Genomic DNA, 12,204 nt, shown 5'->3' with positions numbered 1-12,204 from the left:
TTCAAAAAATACAGATAAGAATAAGAGATAAAAGAACAAGTAATTAAAGAGCAGCAGTAAAACATAACAATATATACAGGTGGGAGCCGGTACAGAGTCAATGTGTGGGGGCCCTGGTTAGTTGAGGTAGTATGTACATGTAGGTAGAGTTAATTAAAGTGACTATGCATAGATGACAACAAATCAAATCAAAGGTTATTTGTCACGTGCTCCGAATACAACAAGTGATTCCTCCAATTTCACTTACAGTGAAATGCTTACTTACAGGCTCTAACCAACAGTGCAATTTCTAAGTTAAAAAAAAGGTATTAGGTGAACAATAGATAAGTAAAGAAATAAAAACAACAGTAAAAAGACAGTGAAAAATGACAGTAGCGAGGCTATATACAGTAGAGAGGCTATATACAGTAGAGAGGCTATATACAGTAGAGAGGCTATATACAGTAGAGAGGCTATATACAGTAGAGAGGCGATAGCAGTAGAGAGGCTATATACAGTAGAGAGGCTATATACAGTAGAGAGGCTATATACAGTAGAGAGGCAGCAGTAGAAGGCTATATACAGTAGAGAGGCTATATACAGTAGAGAGGCTATATACAGTAGAGAGGCGATAGCAGTAGAGAGGCGATAGCAGGAGAGCTATATACAGTAGAGAGGCTATATACAGTAGAGAGGCGATAGCAGTGAGAGGCTATATACAGTAGAGAGGCTATATACAGTAGAGAGGCTATATACAGTAGAGAGGCGATAGCAGTAGAGAGGCTATATACAGTAGAGAGGCTATATACAGTAGAGAGGCTATATACAGTAGAGAGTTATTTGTAGAGAGGCTATATACAGTAGCGAGGCTATATACAGTAGAGAGGTGAAAGTAGAGAGGCTATATACAGTAGAGAGGCTATATACAGTAGAGAGGCTATATACAGTAGAGAGGCGATAGCAGTAGAGAGGCTATATACAGTAGAGAGGCGATAGCAGTAGAGAGGCTATATACAGTAGCGAGGCTATATACAGTAGAGAGGCGATAGCAGTAGAGAGGCTATATACAGTAGAGAGGCTATATACAGTAGAGAGGCTATATACAGTAGAGAGGCGATAGCAGTAGAGAGGCTATATACAGTAGAGAGGCGATAGCAGTAGAGAGGCTATATACAGTAGAGAGGCTATATACAGTAGAGAGGCTATATACAGTAGAGAGGCGATAGCAGTAGAGAGGCTATATACAGTAGAGAGGCTATATACAGTAGAGAGGCGATAGCAGTAGAGAGGCTATATACAGTAGAGAGGCTATATACAGTAGAGAGGCTATATACAGTAGAGAGGCGATAGCAGTAGAGAGGCTATATACAGTAGAGAGGCGATAGCAGTAGAGAGGCTATATACAGTAGAGAGGCGATAGCAGTAGAGAGGCTATATACAGTAGAGAGGCTATATACAGTAGAGAGGCTATATACAGTAGAGAGGCGATAGCAGTAGAGAGGCTATATACAGTAGAGAGGCTATATACAGTAGAGAGGCAATAGCAGTAGAGAGGCTATATACAGTAGAGAGGCTATATACAGTAGAGAGGCTATATACAGTAGAGAGGCGATAGCAGTAGAGAGGCTATATACAGTAGAGAGGCTATATACAGTAGAGAGGCTAGCAGTAGAGAGGCTATATACAGTAGAGAGGCTATATACAGTAGAGAGGCTATATACAGTAGAGAGGCGATAGCAGTAGAGAGGCTATATACAGTAGAGAGGCTATATACAGTAGAGAGGCTATATACAGTAGAGAGGCGATAGCAGTAGAGAGGCTATATACAGTAGAGAGGCGATAGCAGTAGAGAGGCTATATACAGTAGAGAGCGATAGCAGTAGAGAGGCTATATACAGTAGAGAGGCTATATACAGTAGAGAGGCTATATACAGTAGAGAGGCGATAGCAGTAGAGAGGCTATATACAGTAGAGAGGCTATATACAGTAGAGAGGCAATAGCAGTAGAGAGGCTATATACAGTAGAGAGGTGATAGCAGTAGAGAGGCTATATACAGTAGAGAGGCAATAGCAGTAGAGAGGCTATATACAGTAGAGAGGCGATAGCAGTAGAGAGGCTATATACAGTAGAGAGGCTATATACAGTAGAGAGGCTATATACAGTAGAGAGGCTATATACAGTAGAGAGGCTATATACAGTAGAGAGGCTATATACAGTAGAGAGGCGATAGCAGTAGAGAGGCTATATACAGTAGAGAGGCTATATACAGTAGAGAGGCAATAGCAGTAGAGAGGCTATATACAGTAGAGAGGCGATAGCAGTAGAGAGGCTATATACAGTAGAGAGGCTATATACAGTAGAGAGGCTATATACAGTAGAGAGGCGATAGCAGTAGAGAGGCTATATACAGTAGAGAGGCGATATATACAGTAGAGAGGCAATAGCAGTAGAGAGGCTATATACAGTAGAGAGGCGATAGCAGTAGAGAGGCTATATACAGTAGAGAGGCAATAGCAGTAGAGAGGCTATATACAGTAGAGAGGCGATAGCAGTAGAGAGGCTATATACAGTAGAGAGGCTATATACAGTAGAGAGGCTATATACAGTAGAGAGGCTATATACAGTAGAGAGGCTATATACAGTAGAGAGGCGATAGCAGTAGAGAGGCTATATACAGTAGCGAGGTTATATACAGTAGAGAGGCGATAGCAGTAGAGAGGCTATATACAGTAGAGAGGCTATATACAGTAGAGAGGCGATAGCAGTAGAGAGGCTATATACAGTAGCGAGGTTATATACAGTAGAGAGGCTATATACAGTAGAGGCTATATACAGTAGCGAGGCGATAGCAGTAGAGGCTATATACAGTAGAGAGGCTATATACAGTAGAGAGGCTATATACAGTAGAGAGGCTATATACAGTAGAGAGGCTATATACAGGCGATAGCAGTAGAGAGGCTATATACAGTAGAGAGGCTATATACAGTAGAGAGGCTATATACAGTAGAGGCTATATACAGTATCGAGGCGATAGCAGTAGAGAGGCTATATACAGTAGAGAGGCTATATACAGTAGCGAGGCAATAGCAGTAGCGAGGCTACAGACAGGCACCGGTTAGTCTGGCTGATTGAGGTAGTATGTACATGTAGGTATGGTTAAAGTGACCATGCATATATGATAAGCAGAGAGTAGCTGTTTCTGTAGTAATTTAGGTAGGTTGCCTTAGTGTTCTTGGGCACAGGGACTATGGTGGACTGCTTGAAACATGTTGGTATTACAGACTCAATCAGAGACATGTTGAAAATGTCAGTGAAGACAACCTGCCAGTTGGTCAGCACATGCCCGGAGCACACATCCTGGTAATCTGTCTGACCCCGCAGCCTTGTGAATGTTGACCTGTTTAAAGGTCTTACTCACATCGGCTACGGAGAGCGTGATCACACAGTCATCCGGAACAGCTGATGCTCTCATGCATGCCTCAGTGTTGCTTGCCTCGAAGCGAGCATAGAAGTGATTTATCTCGTCTGGTAGGCTCGTGTCACTGGGCAGCTTGTGGCTGTGCTTCCCTTTGTCGTCTGTAACAGTTTGCAAGTCCTGCCACATTCGTCAAGCGTCGGAGCCAGTGTAGTACGATCCGATCCTAGACCTGTATTTACGCTTTGCCTGTTTGATGGTTCTTCAGAGGGCATAGCGGGATTTCTTATAAGCTTCCGGGTTAGAGTCCCGCACCTTGAAAGTGGCAGCTCTACCCTTCAGCTCAGTGTGAATGTTGCCTTAGTCCATGGCTTCTGGTTGGGGTATGTACGTACAGTCACTGTGGGGACGACGTCCTCGATGCATTGATAAAGCCAGTGACTGATGTGGTGTACTCCTCAATGTCATCGGAAGAATTAGGCAGAACTGATTTAAGTTTCCTTGCATTAAAGTCTCCGGCCACTAGCAGCACCGCCTCTGGGTGAGCGGTTTCCTGTTTGCTTATTTCCTTATACAGCTGACTGAGTGCGGTCTTAGTGCCAGAATCTGTCTGTGTTGGTAAATAAACAGCCACGAAAAGTATAGCTGAAAACTCTCTTGGCAAATATTGTGGTCTGCAGTTTATCATAAGGTACTCTACTTCAGGCAAGCAACATCTAGAGACTTCCTTAGATTTCATGCACCAGCTGTTGTTTACAAATATGCACAGATCGTCCCCCCTCGTCTTACTGGAGTGTGCTGTTCTATCTTGCTGGTGCAGCGTGTATCCCGCTAGCTAAATATCCATGTCGTCGTTCAGCCACGATTCTGTGAAACATAGGATATTACAGTTTTTGATGTCCCGTTGGTAGGATATTCGTGATCGTACCTCGTCTAATTTATTGTCCAATGATTGCACGTTGGCGAGTAATATTGACGGTAAAGGCAGCTTTCTGTGCTCTCTGTACCTGCGTCTCTTCCTCTTGCCAATGACGGGGATGTTGGCCTTGTCGGGTGTCTGAAGTACATCCTGTGCTTCCTGCTTGTTGAAGAAAAAATCTCTGTCTAATCCGAGGTGAGTGATCGCTGTCCTGATATCCAGAAGCTCTTTTTTTGCCGCAAGTTACGGTGGCAGAAATATTATGTACAAAATAAGTTACAAATGATGTGTAAAACCCCCCACATAATAGCACAATTAGTTAGGAGCCCGTAAAACTGATGCCATTTCTTCAGTCGGCGCAATGTGAATAGTCTGGGTGGCCATTTGACTAGAAGTTCAGGAGTCTTATGGCTCGGGGGTAGAAACTGTTTAGAAGCCTCTTGGACCTAGACTTGGCACTCCGGTACAGCTTGCCGTGTGGTAGCAGTGAAAACAATCTATGACTAGGGTGGCTGGAGTCTTTAACAATTTTCAGGGCCTTCCTCTGATACCGTCTGGTATAGAGGTCCTGGATGGCAGGAAGCTTGGCCCCAGTGATGTACTGGGCCGTTCGCACTACCCTCTGATATATTCCATTCCAGCCATTACTATGACCCCTCCTCCCCAATTAAGGTGCCACCAGTCGCCTGTGAATGGCACCCTGCACCCCGCTGAGCACACCCCTGAGAAAAAGTGTGTAGAGAATTGTGTAGAGACAGGCCTTCTCTCACACTCCTTGGGCTGGGCTTTCAGCCACAGTAACCTGGCCTATCAGCAGACAGACAACACAGTGGGAGAGTTTAGACTGTTCAAGGCCACTACAGGACTGTTGTTGTTACAGGTGGTGATGGGAAGTCAAATGGGTACCAGAGTCAGATACAGAGTGCAGTGTGTATGTGTTGGTGTCGGGCTGGGACTCCTCAAGGTTGAGGAGTGTCTGGGGGGAAATATTGACCCTCTCTAAAGACCCTGAGGGAGGAAGAAACACACGCACGCACGCACACACACACACACACACACACACACACACACACACACACACACACACACACACACACACACACACACACACACACACACACACACACACACACACACACACACACACACACACACACACACAAAGAGCAGGCCTTTCAGACAACAGGAGAGAGGGGAGAGGTTCAGAGAAATGTGGAGAGGAGAGCTTTTAGAGAAGGCTTTGGAGGAGAGGGGGAAGGAGGTGAGGGGGAAGGAGGTGAGGGGAATGAGAGCAAAGGAGAAGATGGCAGAAGCCTTGAGTGTTATCCCACTCTTTAACTCTGTCCTCAACCTCTCTCCATTTCAATTCAATTCAAGGGGCTTTATTGGCATGGGAAACATATGTTAACATTGCCAAAGCAAGTGAAGTAGATAATATACAAAAGTGAAATAAACAATAAAAATTACACTCACAGAACTTCCAAAAGATTACAAATGTCATGTTATGTATATGTGTTATGTATTATGTGTTGTAACGATGTACAAATGGTTAAAGTACAAAAGGGAAAATAAATAAGCATAAATATGGGTTCTCTTTCTCCATCTCTCTTCCATTGCTCTGACCAGCAGGTGTCAGTGCTGAGTGGAGGCGCTCCCGAGTTGCTGTAATTGCCATAATAACAGACAAGGGCTCTTGTGTTACAACAGAGAGGTGTTAGTGACAGTAGCCATTGTAATGTTAGCCTCATGGGTGGTGGGGATACTTATGTTAGGTGGTAGGTGGTATTTGTATTGGAATGTCAGGTTGTAATGTGGGGGTTTGGTGTGAGTGTGTGTGTTTGTACTGTATGTGTTGTGTTGGCATAGGGATAGCCTACATTCTTACAATCATATATATATATATTTTTTTAAACGAATGAAAATGAGTCGTCTATCTTTGAATGACAACAAACACTTAATTGAAGAATCCCTACTGTTGACCAATCACCGACGAAGGGGCGTAGACTTCGGTTACCGAACTTTAGATTGCCTCGGGGTAAAATGTTGTGTGCAACAAACAGCCCCCCCAAAAACCCCTTTCCGAAGACCAAAACATTACAAAAAACATTACAAAATGTTGTCATAATATATTCACAAACTGTTCTGAACTGATTCAGATGGGAAGCAAGCAGACCCCTTTTGGCAGAACAACACAAAGCACGATCCTCTCCCTAACACATCTACCATAGTAGAACCCCTCTACACGTCACACCTTCCAACAGGACTACCTTCCTTCACGTTAAGCCCCATAACTAACTATGTCATCGCTGATGGACGGAGGCGTGAGAGAGAACGGGTTCAGATATCATCATGTTCAGCATCATAAACCCCTCAAAGAGGTGCCGAGTACGTCTGTGACCGTGGAAGTAGCAAATGGACCCATCTCTCTCACTTGAACCTCTCTCCTTTCCTGTCAGTCATTTAAGGTTTGCCACAGACCTTTCCTCTCCTTCTCCGTCAAACAAACATTCCCTGCAATGGTCTGTGTTGTTACCAAAATGACTTGTGTGCAAAGCCTCCCCTCCGAAGTGCTTGACATTGTGTGTGTGTACGTGTGTGTGTATATGTGTGTATCTATCAGAGAGTCGTACATGCCCCCAGTCCCCAAAGTTCTGTTAAATGACTTCATTTCCTGGTCCTTTGAAATGTGCTGCAGCTCCTAAATTAGATTTTGAGGAACACCACTGTGCTAAATTGTGTTTTTCCTTAAATTTGAGAAGCAATTTTCTCTTGTGAAAACCCTCATTGATAAGATATGTTCTTCTCCTCCCCTGCTCTCCCCTCCGTCTCTACCATCCTCTCCTCCCCTCCGTCTCTACCATCCTCTCCTTTCCTGCTCTCCCCTCCGTCTCTACCATCCTCTCCTTTCCTGCTCTCCCCTCCGTCTCTACCATCCTCTCCTTTCCTGCTCTCCCATCCGTCTCTACCATCCGCTCCTCCCTGATCTCCCCTCCGTCTCTACCATCCTCTCCTCCCCTGATCTCCCCTCCGTCTCTACCATCCTCTCCTTTCCTGCTCTCCCATCCGTCTCTACCATCCTCTCCTCCCCTGATCTCCCCTCCGTCTCTACCATCCTCTCCTCCCCTGCTCTCCCCTCCGTCTCTACCATCCTCTCCTTTCCTGCTCTCCCCTCCGTCTCTACCATCCTCTCCTCCCCTGCTCTCCCCTATCCTCTCCTTTCCTGCTCTCCCCTCCGTCTCTACCATCCTCTCCTTTCCTGCTCTCCCATCCGTCTCTACCATCCTCTCCTTTCCTGATCTCCCCTCCGTCTCTACCATCCTCTCCTCCCCTGATCTCCCCTCCGTCTCTACCATCCTCTCCTTTCCTGCTCTCCCATCCGTCTCTACCATCCTCTCCTCCCCTGATCTCCCCTCCGTCTCTACCATCCTCTCCTCCCCTGCTCTCCCCTCCGTCTCTACCATCCTCTCCTTTCTTGCTCTCCCCTCCGTCTCTACCACCCCCTCCTCCCCCCTGCTCTCCCCTTCGTCTCTACCATCCTCTCCTTTCCTGCTCTCCCCTCCGTCTCTACCATCCTCTCCTTTCCTGCGCTCCCCTCCGTCTCTACCATCCTCTCCTTTCCTGCTCTCCCCTCCGTCTCTACCATCCTCTCCTTTCCTGCTCTCCCATCCGTCTCTAACATCCTCTCCTCCCCTGATCTCCCCTCCGTCTCTACCATCCTCTCCTTTCCTGCTCTCCCCTCCGTCTCTACCATCCTCTCCTTTCCTGCTCTCCCTTCCGTCTCTACCATCCTCTCCTTTCCTGCTCTCCCCTCCGTCTCTACCATCCTCTCCTCCCTGATCTCCCCTCCGTCTCTACCATCCTCTCCTTTCCTGCTCTCCCATCCGTCTCTACCATCCTCTCCTCCCCTGATCTCCCCTCTGTCTCTACCATCCTCTCCTTTCCTGCTCTCCCCTCCGTCTCTACCATCCTCTCCTTTCCTGCTCTCCCCTCCGTCTCTACCATCCTCTCCTTTCCTGCTCTCCCCTCCGTCTCTACCATCCTCTCCTCCCCTGCTCTCCCCTCGTCTCTACCATCCTCTCCTTTCCCCTGCTCTCCCCTCCGTCTCTACCATCCTCTCCTTTCCTGCTCTCCCCTCCGTCTCTACCATCCTCTCCTCCCCTGCTCTCCCCTCCGTCTCTACCATCCTCTCCTCCCCTGCTCTCCCCTCCGTCTCTACCATCCTCTCCTTTCCCCTGCTCTCCCCTCTGTCTCTACCATCCTCTCCTCCCCTGCTCTCCCCTCCGTCTCTACCATCCTCTCCTTTCCTGCTCTCCCCTCTGTCTCTACCATCCTCTCCTCCCCTGCTCTCCCCTCCGTCTCTACCATCCTCTCCTTTCCCGCTCTCCCCTCCGTCTCTACCATCCTCTCCTCCCCTGCTCTCCCCTCCGTCTCTACCATCCTCTCCTTTCCTGCTCTCCCCTCCGTCTCTACCATCCTCTCCTTTCCTGCTCTCCCCTCTGTCTCTACCATCCTCTCCTCCCCTGCTCTCCCCTCCGTCTCTACCATCCTCTCCTTTCCTGCTCTCCCCTCCGTCTCTACCATCCTCTCCTTTCCTGCTCTCCCCTCCGTCTCTACCATCCTCTCCTTTCCTGCTCTCCCCTCCGTCTCTACCATCCTCTCCTCCCTGCTCTCCCCTCCGTCTCTACCATCCTCTCCTTTCCTGCTCTCCCCTCCGTCTCTACCATCCTCTCCTTTCCTGATCTCCCCTCCGTCTCTACCATCCTCTCCTTTCCTGCTCTCCCCTCCGTCTCTACCACCCTCTCCTCCCCTGATCTCCCCTCCGTCTCTACCACCCTCTCCTCCCCTGATCTCCCCTCCGTCTCTACCATCCTCTCCTTTCCTGCTCTCCCTCCGTCTCTACCATCCTCTCCTTTCCTGCTCTCCCCTCCGTCTCTACCACCCTCTCCTCCCTGATCTCCCCTCCGTCTCTACCACCCTCTCCTCCCCTGATCTCCCCTCCGTCTCTACCACCCTCTCCTCCCCTGATCTCCCCTCCGTCTCTACCATCCTCTCCTTTCCTGCTTTCCTTCATTCTTCTGCCACAGTGCTCCCTCACTCTGGACAATGGAGGCCTTTCATTGGAGGAGAGAGGGGCTTACCATTGGCCTCACACCCCAGTCTGAGACAGGCACCGCCTGTTCACCCACACACGCCAGGTCCCGTGAGGGTGTGAGGGAGCGTGTCTGTGTGTGTGTGTGTATGTGTGTGTGAGTGTTGGACAGAAAATAAACAAATGCTGCAAAAGTACAGTTGATGGTGTGACTGAGAGAAAGAGTATGCCAGTTGTGTAATGCAGTTTCAATCAGTGTGGCAGTGTTGTTGGCTCAGAGGATTCACTATGAGGAGTTTCCCAGGCGTGAGCACTGACCTCACACATAAACACACCAATCAGGTCAGTATGTCCACTGAGAATGTGTGTGAGGGTGTTCTTAAACTTTATGGTCCTTAATTACTTCAAAACACTCTTTTTGCACAGTTCTTAAGGAAACCCTTGTTTAAATCAAACCTTCATCCACGTTTTTGTCCGGTGGACTTACAAGAGACCTTGCGTACCTACAGTTGACCCAATAACAACCCTCCAGATATCCTAGGTCACAATGGTGTGTGTGTGTGTGTGAGTGTGTCTCTGTAACCTCTCCGTGTCTGCTATCTGAGATGTGAGACCTGCTGGTTTATGCATTCCTCTCCTGATAGGGGACTTGGCCTCTGAACCCTGGTACAGTTCAAACACAGGTCACGCCAAGCTGGCCCTGTCAGTCTGAACAGAACGCAGCAGGAGCTCAGCAGTAGAGAGGGAGGAGGGAGAAGGGGGGAGCGTATCACGGGAATGGAGAGAGAGAGAAGGTTAGAGAGATGTGAGGGGAGGGGTATTGAAGGGGGTGTTTGGTGGAGAGGATTTGGCCAGGACAATAACCCTGAGAGTCACGTGTGTGTGTTTGACCTGAGAGTACAATGAGAGCATGCTTCAACACGAATCTGAGAGCCAAGACTCTCAGATTCGTGCAACGCTGCCGCCTCAGAGAGACTAGCAGCATGACCAGGAATGAACCCATAGTGTGTTAGAGATTTCTGCTGTATGAGAACCAATACCACTATCACAGCATTACATCACATACTAACACCACATTACACCCCACATCACCTACGCATTACAGTGTCTCCACTACGTCCATATTGTCATCCACAATCCTCACATTACGTCCCACACCAACACCATACCAGTGTCTCCACTACGTCCACATTGTCATCCACAATCCTCACATTACGTCCCACATCACCTACGCATTACAGTGTCTCCACTACGTCCATATTGTCATCCACAGTCCTCACATTACGTCCCACACCAACACCATACCAGTGTCTCCACTACGTCCACATTGTCATCCACAGTCCTCACATTACGTCCCACACCACCACCATACCAGTGTCTCAGCACGCTGATGCCTTGACTGTAGAGTGTGTGTGTGGGGGGGTCAAACTCACAAACTTAGGAAGGAAACTAAGAGCATTTTTTCAGTCAGCAAGAGACCCTTCTGTTCACTTCACACACACTGTTTATACGAGTGCCATTACACTGGTAAAACATGCAGTACTACAATACCAGAAAGATAGATAACCACAGACAACATTACTTCCATGTGCTTTACCTCTTTGAGTTTGTAGTCATCAGTGAGGTAAAGGGCAAGAGGCTTGACAGATGACATCATCCATTCCAGCTGAGTCTGTGCTCTCCAGTGCTTCCCTCATCTCTCCCTCCCCCTCCCTCCCTCCCTCCCTCCCTCCCTCCCTCCCTCCCTCCCTCCCTCCCTCCCTCCCTCCCTCCCTCCCTCCCTCCCTCCCTCCCTCCCTCCCTCCCCCTCCCTCCCTCCCTCCCTCCGTCTCTCTCCCTCCCTCCCTCTGTCTCTCTCCCTCCCTCCCTCCGTCTCTCTCACCCCCCCTCTCGCTCCCCCTCTACCACACACCTAGCTAGTGGGTCAGTATACACTGGTTCACGTGTAACCTAGCCTCCCTCAGAACCGAAGCTAACCCTGCCACACAGAGCTTTCCAGAGTACAATGGACGGTGGACCCTTCCTTCAATCCTCTGGGCAGGGCGGTCAGAGCGAGAGAGAGACAGAGAGAGCGAGAGAGAGACAGAGAGAGCGAGAGAGAGACAGAGATAGAGAGACAGAGAGAGCGTGAGAGAGAGAGAGACAGAGAGGGAGAGAGACAGAGAGAGAGACAGAGACAGACATAGACAGACAGAGAGAGAGAGAGAGAGACAGAGATAGAGAGACAGAGAGAGCGTGAGAGACAGAGAGAGCGAGAGAGAGAGAGAGAGAGACAGAGAGGGAGAGAGACAGAGAGAGAGACAGAGACAGACATAGACAGACAGAGAGAGAGAGAGAGAGAGAGAGAGAGGGCACACACTGGTGTATTTTCTGCTCTCACACTCTAATGTGAGGACAGCTGCTGCTCCATGGGACAGTTGGAAAGCAACACCTCAGTGTTTGAGTGAGTGAGTGAGTGAGTGTGTGTGAGTGAGTGTATGTGAGTGAGTGTGAGTGAGTGTGTGTGAGTGAGTGTGTGTGAGTGAGTGTATGTGAGTGAGTGTATGTGAGTGAGTGTATGTGAGTGAGTGTGACCAGTGTTTGTTACTTCACACAGTCCTTGACTTTGCCCTCTTAAAAAGCTGAATAAGCTACCAAACTCTAGTGCTCCATTCATATAAACCAATCATGTGTGTATGAGAGAGCAGGCCCACAGTACAGTACGTGGGTGAAATTGAATGCATACAGTATCAGGACCACATATTTGAGTTGGCACATCAGTGTATGTTTTTGTGTCTGTGTGTATGACTGACAAGGAGACT

General features: G+C 48.3%; 1 protein-coding gene across 5 annotated transcripts in view; it reads right to left on the bottom strand.

Moving 5' to 3' along the window:
- The window catches only part of LOC112266945 (schwannomin-interacting protein 1), a 95,986-nt gene that overhangs the window by 16,138 nt on the left and 67,644 nt on the right, over positions 1-12,204 (bottom strand). The window contains exon 1 of one of the 5 annotated variants that reach the window (XM_042297301.1): positions 11,001-11,072. The exons of the other annotated variants lie outside the window; for them this stretch is intronic. Coding sequence (XP_042153235.1) covers positions 11,001-11,060 — 60 coding nt within the window. The 5' untranslated portion in view covers positions 11,061-11,072. Of the gene's footprint in view, positions 1-11,000; positions 11,073-12,204 lie in introns of those variants that run through there. 5 annotated transcript variants of the gene reach the window in all.

Source organism: Oncorhynchus tshawytscha, linkage group LG14 (assembly GCF_018296145.1).
Source record: "Oncorhynchus tshawytscha isolate Ot180627B linkage group LG14, Otsh_v2.0, whole genome shotgun sequence".
Lineage (NCBI taxonomy): Eukaryota > Metazoa > Chordata > Actinopteri > Salmoniformes > Salmonidae > Oncorhynchus > Oncorhynchus tshawytscha.
Note: the sequence above shows the minus strand (reverse complement) of the source record. Positions and strands in the feature narration are given on the sequence as shown.